Source organism: Amblyomma americanum, chromosome 7, assembly GCF_052857255.1.
Source record: "Amblyomma americanum isolate KBUSLIRL-KWMA chromosome 7, ASM5285725v1, whole genome shotgun sequence".
Taxonomy (NCBI): Eukaryota; Metazoa; Arthropoda; class Arachnida; order Ixodida; family Ixodidae; genus Amblyomma; species Amblyomma americanum.
The window spans coordinates 13,869,199-13,892,385 of NC_135503.1; the positions used below are offsets into that span (position 1 = coordinate 13,869,199).

The following is a 23,187-nucleotide window of genomic DNA, read 5'->3' on the forward strand; positions in this document are numbered from 1 at the left end:
AACCAGCTTGCAGAGTGGCGACTGCACCCTTTCGCGCAGACGGTGTGCGAAGCGCCGGCAGCGCAGGGGTGCTTCACTCTACCTCGCCGCACCATGACCGTGCAGCGTTGGGAAAGCTTGAGCTGGCGTCAGCCAATCAGACCTCGCATCCGCGTAACCGGTTTCAAGCAAGAACCACTCGCGATTGGCCGGCGCGTTTTGGGCAGACTAGTTATAACAGCCGCATAGTCACAAGTGACTGTGACGTCAAAAGGGCTCGGCCTATTTGGCTGTTGAATAGCTGTCGTCAGCTCTACCTACCTCAGCGCTGCAGGGAATTGGAAGCACGGGGCGTAAGTAGCCTGCGAGGAAACAAAAGGCCTTCCGCCGTCCGCTCCGGAGGTCCTTTTGTGAGCGCCTGGGCAGGCGCTCGTTGAAGGCTCTTTGGAACCGAGAACCCACGAGGGCGTGGAGAAGCGACGTTGCGAACGCTATGCAAATGCGACAGCCGCTCACGTGTATACGTTACTGTGTTGGACCGGAGCTCGCATGCGTTGCCGGGTATCTTCGCACTATTGTGCGTTGTTTGTAGGTTTACACGCATCCTCACCGTGAGAAAGCTATTCGCTTGATCTGTTGCTGGAAGCCTCGCCAGCCTTGTGTGCTACACTCACTGCACGCTTTGAGGCCGGCACGGGGTTCGTGCCATTTTTGTTGTTTCTAAGTGTACTTTCAGCTGCCGAAGTAGAAAGCTGTGCTAGCTAGAGGCTAATTTATCAAGCACGAATATATAAAAGAACAATGAAAGAGAGAAACACAGGGGGCACGCTAAACATCGGCTGAAGTTTTAAGGCTATACAAACAACCGGTGGCTCGAGGGACATGCGCACGTGGCACTCGGCTCAAAAAGAAAATGGTGTGTCAAGGGGCGGCTTTGACAGTGATGGAGTAGCTGCGTGCAGTAAGCAGTTATAGGGTGTAAAAGGGTGTGGGTGTGAGCGCTGACAGTGTTGGAATTGCCGGGTATAGTAAGCAGTCATGGGATGCGGCGTCGACAGTATTGCGGAAGTCGGGTGCAGTTAACTGTCATCGGTTGTGGGGTGCAAGAGTGCGGCATCTACAGTGTTGGAGTAGCCGGGTGCGGTAAGCAGTCATGGGTGCGCGGGTGCGGCGTCGACAGCGTCGAAATAGCTGGGTGCAGTAAGCAGGAATGGGGTGGAGGGTTGCGTAGGTGGCAGTGTTGGAGCAGTCCGGGGCAGTAAGCAGTAGTGACGTGTGGGGAAGGGCCGGTTGTGTCGGAGTAACCAGGTACCGTAAACAGTCATGGGGTGTTTGGTTGTAGTGTCGACAGTGTTGGAGTAGCCGCTAGCTGGAAACAGTAATGAAGTGTGGGTGGTTGTCGGGGTGTGCGGAAGGCGACGAGATTTCGCAGAGCGCCACTATAGTTATCACTCAAAAAAGAATGTGTTTGCTGACAACACAGCACAAAACTTAAGTTTTCACTGCTGAAAGTAAGAAAATAACACTCAAAGATTATTATAACAGAGTGCACTTTGGGTTGAACGTATGTCTTTCTTCCCAAGTCTTAAAGAGTGCATTAAACTGCGCTAACCCTACGGTACATTTATCGGACAGTCCAGCTCATATACTTTTCACGCTAATGCTTCTTTTCTAAACTGCAGTCCTAACTTCGTGCGTGTAAAGCCTGAGGCTCTTGAACAATTTGTCACTTTCAATGGACGTCGCGACAGAGCTTAAGCGCTCTTTTCTTACTGGTGTCAGTGGCGAAGGACATCAATGTCAAAACCCCTGCAGCAAGCTGCTGAAGAAACACGCGTTTATGGGCGACGCTCAGTATAACAATGCCTTCTGCCGTCACTCTGACCGAGAAAGTTAGCCGGGGATTTCAGAAAGCGAAATAAAAAGTGGCCAGGCTGTTTCGAGTTCCTTTAGGCGCATTTTCGAATTCTCCGGGGACCTGTTGCTTGCGAAAGCAACAGGCACGTATTTAAAGTTTAGCAAGCGCTGACCTCCCACCAGAGATAGCAAGCTTGGCAGAGCATCGACTTGCGAAACGCCTGAAGCAAAGTGAATTCCTCTGTTGGAGCGCCACTCACTGGGGGACATCAAACATTGCTTGCCCATTACCGCCAGCCAGGTTGCAGATCCGCTTCTGCTGGACTCTTTGCAAGCCTAAATCTTCAGCGCTGTTTTGTTTCACCCACAAACGTGCCGCTGGCCAAATACCTTTCGATTTCAACATAGCTGTAGCAACCTGAGAGCCCCTCTTTTGCTATTCTGTGTCTCACAGCAGGTTCGGAGAAGCGCCTACAAATCCATCGAAATTGACTAAATCAAATGTTTCTCTTTCTTTTTTCATTTCTCGATAGTCCTTAGTGTTCACCGCAGTAGCCGGAGACCTTGTGCTTTTGTCTTTTCCTCGTTTCATTTCTTCGCACCAGCATATATGGCTTGTGCTTTTCTTTTACGCCTAAACGATTCAGTTCTTGCAGCTCGGCTACACTTCGTTTGGTCCAAAATTGGAACCGTTCTGCATACATCTTCTACAGCAACGGGTACCAAGGGTAACCGTTCCGCACTGCGTTTCGGTTTTCTATCTTTTTTCCCTTTTATTATATTGAATCTGTCGCGGGAACCTGTCCATGCATAAAGAACGCGCCGCGGAATTACCCAGCGCACTCGATTCGCTCAGCCTTTACATGCCAGCGTACGAGCCGGTCGCCTTTAGAACGAACGTTCACCTATTCGCCAGCCCGACATAGTGACGCGAACGAGGGAGCCGAGAATTCCGGTAATTTCAGAGATTGCATTTCGAAAGCCCTCCGATGTTCTCGCCGAAGCTATATATGGTCTCGTGAACAGCTTGGACCTCAGCGCCCGCCAACTCAAAGGATGCTCCGTTTATTTTTTTATTTTTTGTATCCCACCCATCGCGTTTCTGGGTCTTTCAGTTTCCCCGAGCGCATTCAGGACGTTTGAATGTAACGGTGCTTCTTTGTCCTTTTAATGAGCGATGGTTCGCATGGAACGTTACGAACCGAACTGCATATTTTTTTTTTTACGCCGCCCTTGGGCTCTAGCCCCGTTTTATGGCTGATTAGTCTCGCCTGACGATTATTTAATGTCTCCGCTCGCTTCAAGACCCCTTCTGGAGCAACCTTTCAGAGAACAATCTCATTTTATATTTAAAGGCCCTGAGCAGTCTTGGACACAAGCGAGGTCTCGTCTGATGAGCAGTATTTGCGTGCATTTTTATTTTCAGGCTCTAAGACCTCGGACCCTCGTAAATGCCTCGACAGATGCCTCATCGTTTCCTCATTTAGAATAGAGGAATACGTGTTCGTGCATTTTTTTTAAACAGTATGCAAACGTTATGCGCGTTGTACTGGGGCTCAGCTTTTCAGAGAAAAGAGACAGAAAAAGAGACAAAAGAAAGAAAATCAATGTCTGGTTGTAAAATGCCTGGTTGGGATAAAAGCAGCGCAACGCAAGAGATAAGATCAATAAAAGTTTCAAGGGAAACTTTTTGAGTGAGGAAGAGGCTGACAGAGACGATAACGGTAAACGAGTTTGTGCCTGCCAAGCCTTAAGTTTCTCGTAGATGAACTAAGAATGCAAACATTAAATGCTTTCTGTGTATCGCTTGACAGCGGCTTAGTTTACGATAGTTGTTAGAGCGGTATTTATAAGAAGTCAATTTTCAGGCCGCTTCTTGGTTCTTTTGTTACCAACGACTGTTCTGGACGAAAGCTGCATAAACCAGTACAAGAACATCTAAAATTCAGCCTTCACTCGTAAACTGGCTTTAAAAGTTGTTTTACAACGTGATACAGTAGTCATCACGGAAAGCATGGCATCGCATCACTGATCGTTGAGCTGCTTTTGGGCTGGAGCGAAGTGTACCTCATGCACTTTAAATAAACGGGAGGCTAGCACACATATTGTCCAAGACGTTTTATCCCTTCTGGCCCTATCGTAAGACACCACCAGAAAAAAATCTGAATGCGAAGATTGAATTGCTTGTTTCTTAATAATGATGAGTTTTGTTCTTTGGGTGCAGTTACTTGCTTTGGCACGGTAAGAATCAAACTGAGCTGCACTCGTGTTGAGCGGTCGATTTAGAATCGCCGTTTCGCAAGGAGCGCTCTTTTGAAACAAGCCCATGAAATGTTTATAAGAGCACGAAGTCACGTTCTTTAGAATACGTCGCTGGTTTTCTGAGCGAGCGCGAGTGAGCTTGTACAGCGTGGTGTCGAAATCTTGCGCGCGAATGGTAGGGTATCATGAGCAAAAGCAGCTTGGTGCCAACTATAGAGCTTTGGAGCTTTTCTGCTTCACAGAAGTACGACATGAGAGCAGATAAAGTTGTCTGAAGAAAGTACTGAAATTCTGAAGTCACAGAAGGTTCGATGCGTAAATTATTTTATTTTGGTTTATATGCTCACGACGATATCTTATTTTTTCTCAGGATTTTTTTTCCCGAGAAACCGCAAGCTCTCCATGAAATGTTCTTTATTGAAAGTAACGAGAGCCAGCATTGAGCGATCTCTTTTACTACAGATGTGCAGATCAGATGAAAGTTTATACGTTCACAGTCGTGCTTGAAAATCTGCTTCTACTGAATCTGTTTAACGCCGCATTATTTGTAGGTTTAAACTGGATTCTTACAGCAGTTGAGCGTCTTACTTGTATCGCGTTTAACAGCCACCGCGGTGGTTTAGTTATTAAAGTGCTCGGCTGCTGACCCGAAGGACGTGGGTTCGATCCCGACTGTGGTGGTCGCATTTCGACAGGGAAGAAATGCTATAGACCCGTATGCTGTGCGATGTCAATGGAAGTTAAGAAGCCTAGTTGGTCTAAATTATCTGGAGACAGTCATTACGGTGTCCATTCGTCTTAGTCGCCGTGGGACGTTAAACACCATAAAGAAAAGGCAACACCGTGCCTAAGCTAAATGAGCATGTTTTCGTCAGAGGCTTGCAGATAGGTTGATCACCTTTATTTCCCCTTTTACTCAAACGAACAAATTGCAAATGTAATGCTATCAACATTTTTAGAGATTTCTGGACGAAAATGATCATTCTAGAAAAGGAACCAGGTTCGAAGACTAAATTCAGCTCTGTCGAAATGGATGAGCCGAGGTTGAAAGGCGGGGCTTATTGCCCTCAGGGTCATCGTTGCTTCAAATAAACATAAAAGGCTATAGTGCTTTTTCTTCGTTTTTTCGACATAAGCGCGAATAAAATGCGATTTTTTTCTACAGTATAGTAGCCACAGTTCGCTGCAGTGCTTCTTCGAAAGCAAAAACAAAACCGCTTTGCGCGGAGGACGCCTACCATTCCGCACTTCTTTGCCAGTACAGAGCGAATATGTACTCATTTGTCACATCAACGAAAATGTGCATTGCAGATTGGTAACAGGTACGCCCCGGTCGATTTGCTATTTTAATCTTGTTACATGTGGACTGCACTGTACTGTGTGCATCTGTCGCTGAGGTGTGAGCAGTTGCGAAATGATTCACTGCGCAACAGACCTTAGGGCGGCGGATCTAATTAGAGTCGGTACATCATCCAAACGAAGTTATTTTTCACACAACCAGCTACGCTTCACAGCAAATGAACTTGTGCTCCTTCCTTCTTTCTCAGTTATTTGCTCCTCTGCACACCGTAGTTCAAAGCGAGGTTAGTTTGCGACAAATGCATTCCCGCGCAACGCTCATCGGAAGGGTGCATCACCGCCTGCGTTCGTTGGTTTCGTAAACGAGGTTTTTCTGGATGGGCCGCACACGCATAAAAGTTTGTTGCTGTCACGCAATGAAAACCTTAGCACAAACGTTAGACTTTCGCAATTGCCTCAGTTTACAACACGGACGTAACGAACGCGTGAGTTTTTGGAAGTTTGGGTGCAGCGGCTTACACCCCGTTTATTGCTTAGACTTTTCAAGGGACCTTGCGCAATTCGCGCCAGTGATGCGTTTCTCCACGGACTCCGCCTCCAGCTCGAGCTTTAACACAGACGCAAGGCGTGGGTGACGGGCTCGTCCTGTTCTGCCCTACATTGTACGTTAACTCAAGGAATGATTCAGGGAGCGCAGCGCTGTGGTAGCGAGCCTCCAGAGCATGAAAGCAACGTCTGAGACACCTGCAGCGGAAAACCACGCGAAGGTCTCCGCTATACCTGCGCAGTTTATTCCGATTTACTCAGCATGACGGAGAGTCATGCTGAAATCCTATATTTTGCGCGTTTCTTATGTATTGCAGGTTCTTACCATGTTTGGTATCTTTTGTACGTTGATCAGGTTCCGTGTGTTCGTTTAATAAAGTGGCAGTTTGGGCTTGTTGGTAGCACGTGGTATACATGTGTGTGTTGCTCTGTTTTGTATGCCATGTGCTTTTCTGTGTAGATTATTTGTCGTTCAGCACGTGGTATACATGTGTGTGTTGCTCTGTTTTGTATGCCATGTGCTTTTCTGTGTAGATTCTTTCTCGTTCATGTTTCGTACGCTTCGGTGTTCTGTCGAACACAAGTTTTGACAGACTCGTCATCGGCATCAGCGGGAAGGGAACAGAATGGGGAAGAGCGAGGGGAAAAAGGGCGAAACGAGCTGTCGCTCTTTCTAACATATCTTGCTTTTCTGCATCCGTGGGGCAAAGATGCGAGTACCACTGCAACGTTACGTCAAAAGTAATTCGAATTTTGGAAGAGCATTACGGATAATGTAGCCTGTGCAACCGACCGACACATGCGTTACACATCACCATAGAGCTGATGAAGAGGTGAAACAAATTTATTATTTTCTTCTGCCTCGAGGCGAAACACTGGTGCAAATAAGCTTAAAAATGAACACCTCTGATAGAAATCAAGAGAAAAGATCTTGTTCACAGCTGCATTGCCCACGAGAACGTTAGCTCTGCTCTGAAATGATAGGCGTACGAAGGCCAGGAATGACACATTATAAATTTTGACCGCTTTAAGCAGCTGTCTAAATAATGTGTCCACCGGTCAGCATTCACGATAGTTCTCCGCAGTTAAGTGCGCTTCAACTTTGTATTTATTGTTTCTCCACCACGGCGGTATAGAACCACAGACGCCTGGGTGCACGTTATGCGCTGTTCGCTCCCCCCCCGACATACGCCTCATCCGTCATATTTCGCGACCACCGTGAGGCAACCAGTTGCCGTGACGCAATGTGTGACCCGTTATTATCACCCGCGGGCATGTGAAACGTTCCTCAAAAATTACGTGCTACGGGAACACGAAGGGGGCACGGAGGACAGTGTGCCGTGTGGCGTTACGGTCCTCGACGCGCGAGTCTCCGGGCGCACCGTCCGACTAATTGCACCTCGCAACCCGCCGGCTGGCCGGTAACTCTATTCTCTAATTTACCGCGCCGCGCGGCGCCCGTGTCGCAAGCGGCCACGTATTCCCACGCGTGGCCCGATGTGTCACGGTGAAACCCGCGCGTCGGTGGCCGTGAACGATTGCCCGCGCCTACGGGGGCGAATGCATCCTTTTCTTCGGTTACCTAATGGTCGGCATTGCTCATGCATTAGGGTGTCATGTCGCAGCGGTGACCTTGACCGGTTATTTTACGCTCGTCTTTTTTTCTTTAGTCTCAAACTAGGAGGGGCGAAGCATGCTTCTTTCGTCACGGGGCGTGCAATCCTCAGTTACACAAATACCTGAGTGCAGATTGGGGTCATTGTTCGCTCGGGATAGGAACGCAGGCCACGAGTCTGCCGGAGGCTATTGCAGATTTCGTTATCACGCAAGAAGGGAAAACTGAGATACAAAAGCTCGTACAGAGGAATAGACAGTAGGGTAGGAAAGTGAAAAAGGTTCAGGGGGAGGGCGAAATTGGTTTACAAGAGTCGCTGGCGGCGTCACGCGCGTTTGGAGCGACGCTACCGCTAGAGGGAAAAACGTGCTAAGGGTGCAAATCTACGCGGGAAGGTGCATTTTATTGTTTTGACTGCCGGTTGCGAAAGGCCGACGATGCGACAAAACGGTTGCGGAGGTAGTATGTATAAGCTTTCATTTTGCACGGCCGCATTGCGCCGGGCCGACAAAACCACTATAGCTAATGGGCTCCGAGTCTAGTTTCACCTCGCGGCCAGCCAGCCATCCAGGCAAGCTATCCTCGCTTCCGCAAGACGGCTCCCTTCTACTAACTCAGGTCCTTTCCACGGTTTCTTCAGTCTGCTGTGCGTCTCTGTGCTTTTGTGCCAGTGGAAGAACAATGTAAGTAGAAGTGCGCGCATGCGCGCGCAAGCTTCTCGAAGGTGAGCGTCCTATCTCCAAACAAAGTGTCACTTCGAATGCCTTGCTGCTTCGCACCGACCGGCCCGCATCGGCGCAGCGCCCAGAGCTAGTCCAGAGGGGTCTTAGCTCTTCTTTCTTTTCCTCTCGGGCTCGTTCTTTCATTCCTTCCTGGATCGCTCTCGTTCTCCGTTCATCGTTCCGAGCGCCGTTACTTGCTTGAACGTATATACTACGTCCGTTGATCAGCACAATAGACGGAGCTCCGCAAACACACACACACATACGCGGCCAACCATCGGGAGGTTTTACGACTCGGAACGTACTTATAGGCTTATTTCGCCGGAAAAAGTATTGCAGCTATTCAGTTTCGCATCGCCTACAGGGCGGCACGGTGAGGGGGAAAAAAGCGGATAACAAGAAAGAAAATAAGGAGAAGAGCAAGTGAAACGCGACGATTCAGGGACGCTCGGCTCTTGGAGAAGATAGCGCTTTTAACGGAGTCGTTTCCCGCGTCTAGGAAATTCGAAGCTGCACCTCCCCGCGTGGAGAAACCGCCCGGCCACACTTCAGGGAAAACCATCATTGTGTTTTATGGCCATCGGCGGCGGTTATTCCCTCCCAAGCCTATAGCGACAGGAGGAAAAAAAATAACAAGAGGAGGTAGGGGAGGCAAGGGGGGAAGCTCTGCTCAGTTTGCATTATCACGCCCCAGTGCCTCGGCTCAGGGTAGTCGGAGTAATGGGCATACGAGGGGGGTGCGGCGCTATGAAGGAGCTGTTTGTTACTGTAAACAGCGCAATTTATCGCTCGATGCTGACGCAATTGGAATAGATGCAAGCTCACGGATCCTGGACGCCGCGCCGTTATTCACTATCGCGATCCGTGTGTTTCCGCCCGCACTCGCGGCAGCCCTGATTTTATTTCGCGCGTTCTGCTTTTTTTCACTGTTTCTCTGTTTACTGTTTTTTCTATCGCAGCGCCATCTGCTGACAAGACCGAAACTTTACACTCGAAGCCGTTGCACGTTAGCCATGGTCGCCTCGCTGCTCATGCGGATATTGCTTGTGAGGTTTTATTACTCCACAATGGTTGCAAGGTCACCAAGATGACACGAAGGGATATAATATTCCCGCCGTTTCCGCAATATTTTACGTGCACAATCGTTGCCTATGCGTGCGAAAGATTGCTTGCTCGGTGGCGACGACAAATGTGTCATCTCTGAACGCCACCAGGGGCAGGGTCATGTTTACTAGCGGCAATCAGGACGCAAAAAAAGCAAAGAATAATAGCGCACCCTCACCCTGTTTGCAGTAAAACGCCGCTGATAGGCATGGTTTAGCTTTCAAGGAAGCAACAGCTTTTGCTTACGTTGCACATTGCCGGTAAGATTTTGCCCGCCTGGCAACAACAAATGGTAAAGTAGCAAAGCAAGAATGGATGGAAATTTGCTCTTGTTATAAAGTTACGGAAGTGGTGCTGTAAATCCCAGATTTTGGAAAAAACTTGTGAAGCCTTGGAGAATATGAACGTTTATGAAGGACAATACCATTGTTCCCCGCGAATATTTGAAAGAGAGCAGCAAGTGAGATAAAGTTAACTGTCACCGTGGAAGAGCGGTATCGTTTGCCGCGATCGGTAGGAGACGACAGATGGCGCTGGAGAGCTCCAGTCGGGCAGTGAAAAAAAAAATGGCTCGGCAGCTTGATCATTCGAAGAACAGTTCAAATAATGGGTAGTTTATTCTTCATCGGAGATCCTGTAATAACAAACAAAAACTAAAAATATTATTTAAAAAATAAAATATGAATCATAAATAGTCAGCAGAGAGCTGTGGGTTATTGTAAAATTACTTTCAGCATGGGCATTTGCGTCAGTACTTCAGCGACATAACGGAAGCACTCCTGGTCCACCACCACTGGACATTGATAAGTGATATGGTTCAACATTTTTCCCATTTTGCAAATATTTCGGTGGAGACGCTTTTGGGGTTAGAACACTATATTAACGCAGTCTTTAGCTTTTGCATCAAAATATTTACGATTAAAACTTGAGAATTGCCGAACACTCCTTAGAATTCAGTAGGCAGCATTTCTTTTTTTAATTCGATATCCCTGCGCTGAACGTACTCGTACAAATCGGTGTGCTTAGAAACTTCAGTGCTCTCCTTTCCACGCCGTGCGATTGCATCTAGCTGGGTCGTTTCAAAACATTCAGGCCCTCTACGTTGCGTGGACAAAGTAACGCGTCCGTTTCCCATGGTCGTTATCTTAATGTTTCCGCCATCCCTGTTCAGTATCTCCCGACCGTTACAAAGGTGATGCACATTTTCTTTTTTTTGCATATATATATATATATATATATATATATATATATATATATATATATATATATATATATATATATATATATATATATATATATATATATATATATACACACATTCTTACCTAGGACATATACTCGGAACGTCACAAAATTGCCGTGTGGGCTGAACAAGAAGAAGAAAGAAAGCTAGATGCCGTGCAGGAAATTGCTGTTTAAAACCACGTGCAACTTACTGCCGCCATAACAAAAACAATTTTATTGCTTCTGGCTTGTCTACTAGGGAAACAAAGTCGCTCGATGTAAAATAACGGCCCATTTCTGAATCAACTTTTCTGTTCATTCTTGATATCCTGCATGCCTTACGCAAAATACTCGAAACTAAGAATGGGGTAGTAATTTACAAGGTGCTCTTTTAGGATGAACTCATGAGCTCTTGTTTTATCCTCAAGCACGCTTCGGGACCAGAAAAATAGGCAGAGGCGGCCAATAATAACAATAATAACATGCGTAGGCGCATTTGTTTAGGAACTCTCTAAATCAAAATAAAGAAAATAGGTCTGCGTAAGGGCATCCAAGTTAAGCAAACCAAAAGTAATTTCACAAGCTCATTAATGAATATACTTTCTTAACACTAAGAGTACCGAATATTCCCGTTACTTTATACGCTTAGTTTTTGAGATACGTTAGCTCGGGTATATATTCTGTTCCCAAACTCTTTGTCTCCCTGTTTGAAGTTGTGGTGCATAGTTATGGTTATGGAGCGGTAATCAGTTTTTTAACTGATAGATCTATCAATCGAAAGATTAATCAATCAGTCAAAAATCAACCAACCAATCAATCAATCAACCATTCGATCAAGCAGTCAATCAGTGAGTGAATTAAATAATAAATGAATGATTCAATAATCATTCAGTGAGGGAGTAAATCAATTAAACTGGAAATCAATCAATCAATTTTGCTGTCTGAATGTCATGACTTAGGTCGTGTATATATGCGGCACAGATAGACATTGGACTCACATCGAAAAAGAATTTAAGTTACTAGGCAGGAACTTTTGGTTACAAAACTTAATATTAACATATGTACCTTTTTTACTTAAGAAAGAAAAACAGCTCAGAAATACGGGGTGAAATAGAGGGCACAACAAGCTGACTAGCAACTCATTTTTTATTCCGCCAGAAGCCAAATATATACTGCTGGAAAAACATCTAAGCAAGAAAAACACAAAACATTATGGACAACCCCGATACAGAACGTACAATCATTGCAGGTGCTGTGCAAAATTTCTTGTTTAGATGTTTGTTCAGCTGTATACATTTCGCTTTTGGCAGAACAAATACCAGTTGCTTGTCAGCGCATTTTGCCATCGTGTTCTTTCTTCTGAGCTGTTTCTCGTTCTTAAGTATGATGTTCCCACTCGCTCAAGTCCCCGGCTTCACAGAGTACTTTTTTTTGTTTTTTTACTATTTGAAATATTCCCAAACCGCTTTGCTTTTTATGTGGGGTATCATGCCAGACAACAAAGACCACGGTAAAGTAAGCGTGCATAATGTCTTTCACGCTCTCGCTCCTGGCTAACTTTGACTTGAGTACTGGCACAACCGTCTAATATTAGCAAGTGCGTTCATGACGACTTGAAGTCGTAGCAGAGAAAAAATGAGATGAAACGAAAAATTGCGGTTTGATAGCATACGGCGGCAGCCCTCAGGGATGTGGCAACGGCTGGATCGAACACCGCTGTAGAACGCCAGGGGATTCTGCAAGAGATGGCCTAGTATGCGGCCAGCGGGCCAACAAGTTGAGACCAGCTTTACGTGAGCCGAAGATGAACAAGGCTGCCAGAGAGCGACGCCAAGCCACCAGAGGGAGACAGGTGCGGGTATCAAAAGAGGACAACAACAGAAACTTGGTGGAGAGAAGGCGTCAGTGGGCAAAAAGGGGCGATGGCACTGGTGCTAAGGAAGCATAGAAAAGTTCGACGCGGAGGCTTTGCCGACTTTCGATCGCATATTAAAAATGCATCAACCGTCGGAAACAACAGCAGCTGTATTCTCCGCAAGAAAAAGGAAAGCTGGACGGGGTGCTCGGCACGGTATTCCAAGCGGCGCCTTTGATTCTGGCCCTTTTTCTGCTTTCCTGCAAAGGGATTTGGTCTTGCTCGTATAAAGAAAACGGGCGAGCGGCTGTTACGCTTTTGTCTCGGGACAAACTTGCGCCTTGTGTCGCGCATCGCTGACTCTTCAGATTGGGAGCTGCCTGCGTAAGCTAAGTTACTTGGTTGGCTTCGAACAAATCCACAAAAATTTTGACGCGTCTAATTCTAAAGAAAACATCATCGCGCATGGTAACAGGGAGTCAGTGCGAGATATAGGTTCTCTTTCTTCGCCCTTTCGAACAAAAAAAAAAGCGTTGCCAAAAGGCACACTCTGCGGCGCTCTGCGCCTATATTCGGCGTCATATCAACGACGACATGAGTCGACCGTTTATTGGAGCAACTTTCAGATGTTGACGTATGGGCCAAGGCTTCTCCGTCTAAGAAAACATGGGCTCAATGACAGCTAATATGTGGGCCTTCCACTCGTTCATTCGCTCTTTGTGTTGACTGAACGCTTCGAAGACTATAGTCTTCTTAAGCGCCTGGTATGATTGTTTTTTGCTGCTTTTAATAGGCGGATCTTATAGCCCGTTTAAAGTTTGAAAAACCCTTCCCGGCAATTCATTGATCTTTTGAAGCTGGGCAAATGCGTCTGGCTGAAAATATCATCATATGTTTTTCTTTTTCCTTGGGGGGGGGGGGGGGGGGCACAGAGAAAGGAAAAAAAACTTTCCACCATTTTTTGTTGTCATCAAGGCCGAATTACATTTGAAACTAATGTTAAAGGAGTCACGTGGCAGATTGATACTTGATATACCCTCAAAACTCTCAGGGTGTGCTGCAGTGGCAAGGTACAGTCTTTGCCAAAAGTAACAAGGCTGAGTGATTTTCTTCTCAGTAGTATATTGAAGCTGTTATGCCAGCCCTCAAGCTCTCAATCTCTGTGTGGTAAGGAGAACTCTTGTCCTCACCTTCCGAGATTTTTTTTTATTTTTAGGGAAGCCGTAAGGGCTATATTATTTGAATGAGAAGCAAACGGTACAGCCTGATTACTTTTGACAAAAGCTGTACATGGCGTTTGAGCAAAAACTTGTGTCGCTGAAGGTTAGATGGGCGGATGAGATTAAGAAGTTTGCAGGCAAAGGGTGGATGCAGCTGGCAAAGGATAGGGTTAATTGGAGAGACATGGGAGAGGCCTTTGCCCTGCAGTGGGTGTAGTAAGGCTGATGATGATGATGATGATGAATTGTTAGCTAGACAGGTAAAATAAAAACATCCGGTGGGTTATGTTAAAGCTATTATTCACGAATATTTCGCCGCAAACAATCTTTATAAAGTTTAAGTCAGGGAAAGAATGATGATTTGTGTCTGAAATTTTTACAAAACTTTTCGACAAAGATATTAACTATGCATGCGCCTATCAAGCGCCTGTCCGTCTAAAACGTTATTTCTTTCTTGTCCCTTGCGTTTGGAGCGACTGAATGCGAAATAAATTTTCCTTAAGTATGCCCCTGGCAGGCAACATTTTTTTCCCCTTAAAAAAACGTAATTTCAAGCCACAATAAACGCAGCCGAAGTGAAGTAAAGTAAGTGGGCGTATTGAAGCCTGACGGCGTACTGTGCACAATGAACAAAACCACTGTCTATATTTAGTAGCTGCTGAATTCAGCAATGCTGAAGGCCCTTGGGAAACGCGTGCACCTCAACAACCTCCTATGAGCCAAATGCAGACTGTAAACTACATCGTTTTCCTTCACGTGCTCAAGCCTTAACGCTAACTATATTAACCTTACCACCTTTCGGGCAGAATCACTTACAGCTGCTTCGCAGCTCATTACCTCGAACTTTGTTCAGTGTTTTTCTTTCTTCCAGCAACAAACGTAAATCAACTGAATGGAAATGGTGTCCAATATCCTTTTTGTACCAAGGACTTAAAAAGCAATACGGTTTAATCCGCCTAAACAAGGCTGCCGTAGCCCTGTAAAAGCTGGTGCTTTACCTTTAAATATATGCCTCGCCTCATGTCTGTACTTGCTCTACAGGTTGGTTCATTGCTGATATCAAAATATCACAAAGAATAAGCCTGCTTAGGAACTCACAATTGAGAGCTTAGTTTTTGCTCTTTTGTGCAAGCTTTATGACATGCTCTGTCTAGGGCAACGCGTGAGCCCATGTTTTATTAGAAAAATTGTTATTAAAAAGATGGCTTATCGCATATTCATGGTCTTTTCTTCGCTGTATTGAACTGCGGGAAGTGCACGAACCAAAAACTACGCCCGTGTATCAAGTTTCTTGTTGCTTGTAGGAGAACCAGTCACATAAACCGAAAAAGTGCGTACAGGTGTATCGGTTGCTTGCAGCTAATGAAAAATTGCAGAAGAGCGGCAGATGTGGTAAGTGCATAGGTGAAGTGAAGGGCTGGTTCAAATGGATGAAAAGACAAACTAGTCACTATAGCAAGATTTGTTGTTTATCGTCTCGTAAAGTCATAAAACATTTCGCCTAGAACACGACACAAAGTAAGGCATACAAATAGGACGAGCTCAGGTCGAGCGCTCGCCTTGATTTCTTCTTTAGCGCTTCCTTCCTGTGTGCCTTTCTTTTGCGTCGTGTTTTTAGCGCACTTTCTTGCGGCTTTACAAAACGGGACACTGGAACAAACAAATCAGTCAGTGTCACTCTGACGTCATGTTTGGAGAGGTTAGGCCATCCAGAAACTGTGATCTGACACTGTCTCGGTCTGCCCACGTTACTTTGCTCGGCGGACGAAGCAAAGTGTATGCTTTGTCAGATGTGCTTTGGATTGAGAAAGTAGCAGAAATATGCATAATCCACGTAGCATGCTCAGCTTTTTGATCAGACTTTTGTTCGAAACTTAAAATACTTGCATAACGAACTCGCTTTTGGATTCGGCCTATAATTCGACAGGGGCGGGATAGCTGGGCCCTTCGCGTGCATTACAAATGAGCTGCTTACGATACTGAAGTTCTTGACATTGAAATATTGTAGGCGTTCTTCATATAAATTTATAGGAATGTCTATTAGGCTTGGCTCTAGTTAGATTACTTGAAATTGTAAACCAACGCCTCAAAAGGCTGTCTGGTTGATTGCATTAAAGAACTCTCGTAGCAAGAATAAACTACCCGAAAGATAGAACTTGCATCGCTGAAAGTACAATGTAGATCTATATAGAAGCATGACAAAGATTTCTGGGGTGCCACACTATTTTTTCAATATATGGTCAACATGTTTCTATCTTTGCCTTGTGTGGTAGTTCTTTCTCATCTTGAACATTCCTCTCATAGACGTAGTAACCTATATTTCCTTCCTGTGGCAGTAAAAATATGCCTTGTTGATTTTGGGAAGTGTTTCCCGGCCCGCCGAACAACGAAGCAGGGCAAGAAATCTTCCGAGAGTGAGAACGTATAATTTACTCCTGGACTCAGCTATCTCAAAACGCCGCAAGTACGTCAACCATAGACATTACCGAACGCTCAAGGAAGACTGAAATACCGGCAAAGCAAGAAAAAACGAACTCTAGCAGTCATGTGAAAGTGGCATTCGGAATTGCAAGTTTAGGTGAAAGAGAAAGGCGCATTGAAAGGTGTGTTTTAATTTCAAAAATAAATTTTGCCCTTTTTGCGAAATCAGAATTTTTACGATGCGCATGAATAAAGAGTGTCTCCTAAGAAGGGGTTAAGTATTTTACGAAGTTGCGGAATTCGCTGAAATATTTTGTGGATAATGTTTTCTTTCTTTTACTCGAAAATGGGAGCCTTAAAAGCATTACCGGCGCTACTCTGAAGGCTTGAAACTGTGCGGTTTCGCATCAGCATTCCTGCTCTCTTTTTTTTTTTTAGTCCTTGCGCATTTTAGGCAGCGGCCATCTTTTGCTGACAGGATGAAAAAGCTGAATAATAAATCTGACCTTTCAGAATTCCAGCTGGCATTGACATGACTTGGAACTTTTTGTCTCCTTTCCTTTTAACCGGAAAAAAAGGGTGCCGCTTTTCGAAATATATGCGCTTCTGTCGGCGGAAAACGACCGTTTATGTAAGTTTCGCTGTCAGACGCATGAACACCTAACGTGTTTGTAGAAAACAGCTCTGGTCCTGACAGATGAGGATGTGCTTCATACTCGCGGTAGTTTTTATACGCGGGCGTCCACGAGATGTCTAAGCCGCCGCGCTTTCAATAAAATTTGCTCCTCCCGTTATTGCGAAATTTTCATTTCACACGTGAGAGGAGGCAGGATACTCCGATGGTGTGACCTTTTTGCGTTACACACAGCAGTTACTACGGCAGGTTGGAGCCGCGGTATTACAATTTTAAAATTCATCACTCTACTAGTCAACGCGGCCAGAAATGAAAAGAAAACGTACGTTACAACAAAATAACGCCTTTATGTTTGTTAGGGAACGTTTGGTACCTTGGCGCCAGAGCTTGTTTTAGTGTTTTTTGACTTCTCTCTTCGGGAACGTCGAGGCCCATTTGATTGGTTTATGTGATTCAACGTCCCAAAGTGACTCAGGCTATGAAGGATACCGTAGTGAAGGGTCCCCGATTATTTCGAGCGCCTGCAGTTCTTTAACGTCCACTCACATCCACCAGTACACGGGCCTCTAGAATTTCGCCTACATCGAAATGTGACCGCCACGGCTAGGATCGAACCTACGTCTTTCGGGTCAGAAGCCCAGCACCATAACCACTGAACCAAAGCCGCGGCCGTTACAACCCGTTTGAAGGGACGCTAGCGCTAAGAAATAAATCGCGCTGAGCTAGACAGCCGATGCACACAGGGGCACTTCAAGCAGTAAAACCCGTGGTGCTTGTCTAAACAACTTCTCTTTCCTCCACCACAGGCTAGCAGACCGCTGCCTTCCTCTGGTTAGCCTTATAGCCTCTCCGTCCTCGTCTCCCCCTCTCTAAGTCTCACCGTGCGCGTGGCATAAGTAGTTTACATGACGTCACGATACGCTTACGCACCGTTTCTTAACAAATTATTGGATGAGTCCATCTCATTGGCAAATGAGGGCAAGGACATTCACTCATATACTGAGGTGTTCTCTTTTCTTATATACAAAGTGCTCAGCAAAAAAAAAATTATTTATTTTTATATGGGGGGGGGGGGGGGGGGCATGCTGGTGCATCTCGATCTTGTAATACTTAGCACAAGAAAGACGACAAACACACAGAGACGCGGTCTGAGATTTAGCGCCTTTGTGTGCGTCGTCTTTGTTGTGGTTGTTTGGGTTCGCGCTAAATATTACAAGATCGAAAAAGCCTCAACATCATCCGTGCTGCATTAGCAAGACGTCTTCTGCGGACTTAACATCTCCAAGTAGGGTTTGTACGCTTTCTTGGTGGCGTTCGTGTTATTTTTGTACATCAGTTACTTTTAAGTATACCAAGCCATCTTGTCCAACGAGTCCTTACCTAGTTAGCCCATATAGTGTTTAATCAAAGTGATATGGGACTTTCTTTTCGTCTACGGCTGATGTCCTCCGAACCATAATGCTCATTGCTTTAAAGCCCTCATTGTTTTTGTTTTTTTATCGCCGCTTTCACTAAACATTTGTTGCACTATGCGCCGTTCTTCATCTTTCGCAGGTCGGACATTTAGCGGCCTCAGCGAGCGAGACAACGCGACGGACTCAGCCACGATATGTGTCCGCGCACCAGCCCTCGGCACTTAGGCGTCTCCGGTAAACCACCGGAGTAAGGCCCTACACAAGTAATGGCTTGTCCTACACGCCGGGGCGCCGCCGCCGACGAGATGCGTTCTCTGGAGAGCCCCGGTGTTCGGCAAGGAAGCCAAGTCGTGTGTCGGCAGTGCCGGTCATTGCAGTCGTCTCCGTTTCGGAGTCGGCCGATATCGTTCTTCCGGACGACAACGGTCGGCGCGAAGTTCGCGGTCACCCTGTTCGCGGCTGTCGCGGCCGCGGCAATATCTGCGCCGCCGGACCTTAAGAAGACGCCGCAGTTGTTGAGCGTGCTGGCGTCGTACACGACCTTCAACGAGACGGTGAACTTCACGCACTTCGTGGTGGACACCAGCACGGGCCGAGTGTACGTTGGGGCCACCAACTGGCTGTACCAGTTCAACGCGTCGCTAGAGCTCGAGGCGTCGGTGCAGACGGGACCTGTGGATGACAACGTGCTCTGCTCGCCTTCTGACTGCAGTGGCATCGAGGCGGAGTCGACAGACAACATCAACAAGGTGCGCTGAAGTGAGCTTTACGTGCAAAAGACTTCAATATAATCGAGGCAAATGTATTGGTGACTAAAGTGGGTGTGCTTCTTAATAACGATCTGAAATGCGCTGGTTCTGCACCTGCTTATCTACCAGCAATTACAATTCTTACACCTGATATATATATATATATATATATATATATATATATATATATATATATATATATATATATATATATATATATATTCAAATAATTTCACAGCAGTTCAACGCAGGATAGTGTGTCTTTGAGCCTGAGTTTGATATTCCCACATTATCTTCAACGCACAGTTGGCAGCAGAGCCGTTACGCAATAAATATGCGTACAAGACCCAGTCTTTCTTGTTGCCCTCCGCGCAGAACATGTAGATGCGAGGTGCAAAGAATCAGGTCCGCTGAGAGGTGCAGGTTGCACCGGCCAATTATCAACTGCATTCTTAGGCTAGAAAGTTATTTTTGTTTTTTCTTACTCTTTTCTCTACTACTGTATCTCTGAAGCTTTTCTAACCGACTGTTAGTTGTACCATAGCTGGAATCAACGAGGGGAACTCAACATGAAACAGATAATCGATGTTCGCTTAGGGTATAATAGTGGATTCTACGGGAAGGCACAAGAACCAGTGGACAACGGAAAATCAGGCGGGCGGAAGGTGTGTAAGGAATTTTGCAGGTTATTTAGAGATCGCTGCAAAACAGCAGTGGATGATTTCGGGCGATGCTACTTATGCATGGTGATTACGATGTTTAAAGAACATTAGCCTTGCCCACCATCATGTGCTTGCACATGGTTCTGAACCAAACTCTTTCCAATCCTCCACCATGGGTATGGGCCATCCCTTCAGAGGCAACGACAACAACATAAGTCGTCCATAGTACCTCCTCCCGTTACTGATCGTGCAGGTGCTGGTGATCGACTACAAGTCCCGCAAGCTGATCGCCTGCGGCAGCATCCATCAGGGCGCCTGCCGGAGGCACGAGCTTGATGACATCACTCAGCAGGAGGCTCTGGTGCCCGTGCCAGTGGCGGCAAACGACCGCAACTCGTCCACGTACGCGTTCGTCGGACCCGCGCATTACCACGGACGGGGCCCGTCGCGGGTGCTGTACGTGGCGACCACCAACAGCCGCCAGGGCCCGTACCGGGACATGGTGCCGTCCATCTGCAGTCGCAGCCTGGACGATCCGGGCCGGCGTCGAGGCGGCGGCAGCGGTCACGGCGGATCCTCGGACCAGCCCCTGTTCGCCATCATCGAGCAGTCCTTCTCCGCCACGGCACGCGTGGACATCGCCAACCACATCAAGGACTACTACCTGGTCCACTACGTGTACGGCTTCCACACGGAGCACTTCGCCTACTTCGCCACCGTGCAGCGAAAGAGCCATCTGAGGTGTGTGTGTTGGATGTTTTGCAGTTCGAGCTCCTTGCCTAAATGAAGCAGAAATAGGTCACCTCAACAGGCATGAACAAGTACACGACTTAGTACTGTTTCGCGTTTCGGAAGGAAACCAGCGGAAAAAACAAAAAAGAAAGAATTGGGGCGAAGGACACAGCTAGCGCTGAGATCGCGAATAAAAACGTTTATTTCTGGAAAGAAACCGCCTATATACTTGACCCACACACGCATGTCAGGCGGGGAAGTTCGCGCTTCCCCCCCCCCCCCAAAAAAAACAAGGAATAGAAACGAAAAATGAAAATGACAAAAATTATGTCAACAACCAAACTCGTGCGCGTCGACAATCCGAGCTACATGAGCGCATTCGATATCGGACATCTGAACGGAAAGCTTGCTCACGCAATCATGGTGACCTCTACGAATATTAAGTTTCCGAAATTTCCTCCAAGTTAACTCGTCATGGTGATGATAATAATAATAATAATAATAATAATAATAATAATAATAATAATAATAATAATAATAATTGGTTTTGGGGGGAAAGGAAATGGCGCAGTATCTCTCATATATCGTTGGACACCTGAACCACGCCGTAAGGGAAGGAATAAAGGAGGGAGTGAAAGAAGAAAGGAAGAAGAGGTGCCGTAGTGGAGGGCTCCGGAATAATTTCGACCACCTGGGGATCTTTAACAGGCACTGACATCGCACAGCACACGGGCGGCTTAGCGTTTTTCCTCCATAAAAACGCAGCCGCCGCGGTCGGGTTCGAACCCGGGAACTCCGGATCAGTAGTCGAGCGCCCTAACCACTAAGCCACCGCGGCGGGGTCGTCATGGTGGCAAAATAAAATCTTGGTGTCAGGAAACATCTGCTTGCACTGCTTTTTTGGAGAGCAGTGCAAGCCGAATTTTCAGGGCCGAGCTAACGCACTCCTACATTTCCTTCTCTCGCAGCGCGTGACGCGTTGGGTTTATTGGACGAGTTGCGCCACCATGGCTGCTGGGCAGCACGAGCGTCGCGCACTTCGATGTATGTGGTCTCACACAGTATAGCTGTGGATCTTATAACACGTGGAGTTACTCGTTGTGTTCAGCGTTCAACCCGATAGAAGACACTTTAAAATTACGTTCTCCAATTCATTCTTCAGGATCGTTTGAATCTGTACAAGCAAATGCAGTGGTGACTGTGACGCTATTTATTTTCGCCGCGATTTTTTTACTCTCTGTGGGCCTGAGATTATCCGTTCATATGGCGTGTATCCACGTTCACTTCTCACTTTGCGCATGCGTTCATGTATACAAGCGTTTACAATTACGGAAGCACCGGTTTTAATTTTTTTTTCTGGAAAAACACGCCCTTTATTGAGCGATGTCACTGGGTGTTCAAGAAACCCAGGTGGTCGAAAATAATTTGGAGCAGCCCTCTACTACCGTGCCACTCATAGCCTATGTACAGCCGTGTGACGTTAGACATCACATAGCACACCATGTCATACCATTCCATGTCATACTATACCATAGTGGTCTGGTCCTGACCTACTCCATGTATGGCCGGGATACTCTTTTGGCAGACCGAAAACTTCTTTAGCGCCTGTGTCTTGTCTCCGTTCTTTCTTGTGGTTTGCATGGTTTGGCGCTATTTTTTCACCAATTCAAGTATGCACCAACTACCACAGAAAGAGGTGTTAATAGCATACCATACCTACCCCACCAACGCATACCATATACTGCCATGCCGTGCCATACCATACTTTTTTGTGGCGGCATGTTGTCACAAAAAAAAATAATAATTCGATCAAGTATTTACATTTTGCGCTTGATCTAAATTTAATTAAAAAGAGCATCTCATTCTTTGTCGTTTTTTTTTTTTCGCTGCAGGGCCTCCGAAGAGCTGGGCTACGTCAGCAGGCTGGCGCGCGTGTGCACGTCGGACCCCGCATACAGCACGTACACAGAAGTGACGCTCCAGTGCCTCGGCCCCGACGGAACCGACTACAACCTGCTCACCGACGCCGGAGTCATGGCGGCGGGCGAAGACGTGGCCGACGAGCTCGCACTGGAGCCGTCGGACGCCCGAGTCCTCGTCGGCCTCTTCGTGGTGAGCGCCGACCACACGACGCGGCCCAGCCGTCGGTCGGCCGTCTGCCTATTCGCCATGACGGACGTGGAGCAGAAGTTCACCGAGAATGTGCACATGTGCTACAATGGCAGCGTCCCCACCAGAAACATGGACTACATTGCGGGAAGCATCAACCAGTGTCCTGAGGCGGGGGTGAGTAGCAGCAGCGTAGCGGCGCAACACATGCCGCTGTCTTGTGGAAGTGATCGCGTCGGTTTTGAACGCACGCTGAAGGCGAACTGAAGTTTGGACTGTGTGAATTTATTACCGCAATCTAATAAAAGAAAGGCTACTTTAGTAGAAAAAGAAGCTTTTGAAATCAAGCAGGAAATACCAAATACACGAAACAAAAGTGCCGCTGCGACATGCGATTTTCAAGAACTGAATGCGCACAGCACACGGGCGCCTTAGCGTTTTTCCTCCATAAAATAATAATAATAATAATAATAATTGGTTTTTTTTGGGGGGAAAGGAAATGGCACAGTATCTGTCTCATATATCGTTGGACACCTGAACCGCGCCGTAAGGGAAGGGATAGGGGAGGGAGTGAAAGAAGAAAGGAAGAAAGGTGCCGTAGTGGAGGGCTCCGGAATAATTTCGACCACCTGGGGATCTTTAACGTGCACTGACATCGCACAGCACACGGGCGCCTTAGCGTTTTTCCTCCATAAAAACGCAGCCGCCGCGGTCGGGTTCGAACCCGGGAACTCCGGATCAGTAGTCGAGCGCCCTAACCACTGAGCCACCGCGGCGGGGTC

The 23,187-nt window shown here is 46.7% G+C and overlaps 1 protein-coding gene across 1 annotated transcript in view; it reads left to right on the plus strand.

Annotated features, from left to right (window-relative positions):
• LOC144098521 (plexin-B-like) overlaps positions 1-23,187 on the plus strand; it is a 192,377-nt gene that overhangs the window by 70,060 nt on the left and 99,130 nt on the right. Inside the window, exons 3-5 of the mRNA XM_077631226.1 lie at positions 18,293-18,902; positions 19,818-20,305; positions 22,189-22,582. Coding sequence (XP_077487352.1) covers positions 18,420-18,902; positions 19,818-20,305; positions 22,189-22,582 — 1,365 coding nt within the window. The 5' untranslated portion in view covers positions 18,293-18,419. The remainder of the gene's footprint in view (positions 1-18,292; positions 18,903-19,817; positions 20,306-22,188; positions 22,583-23,187) is intronic.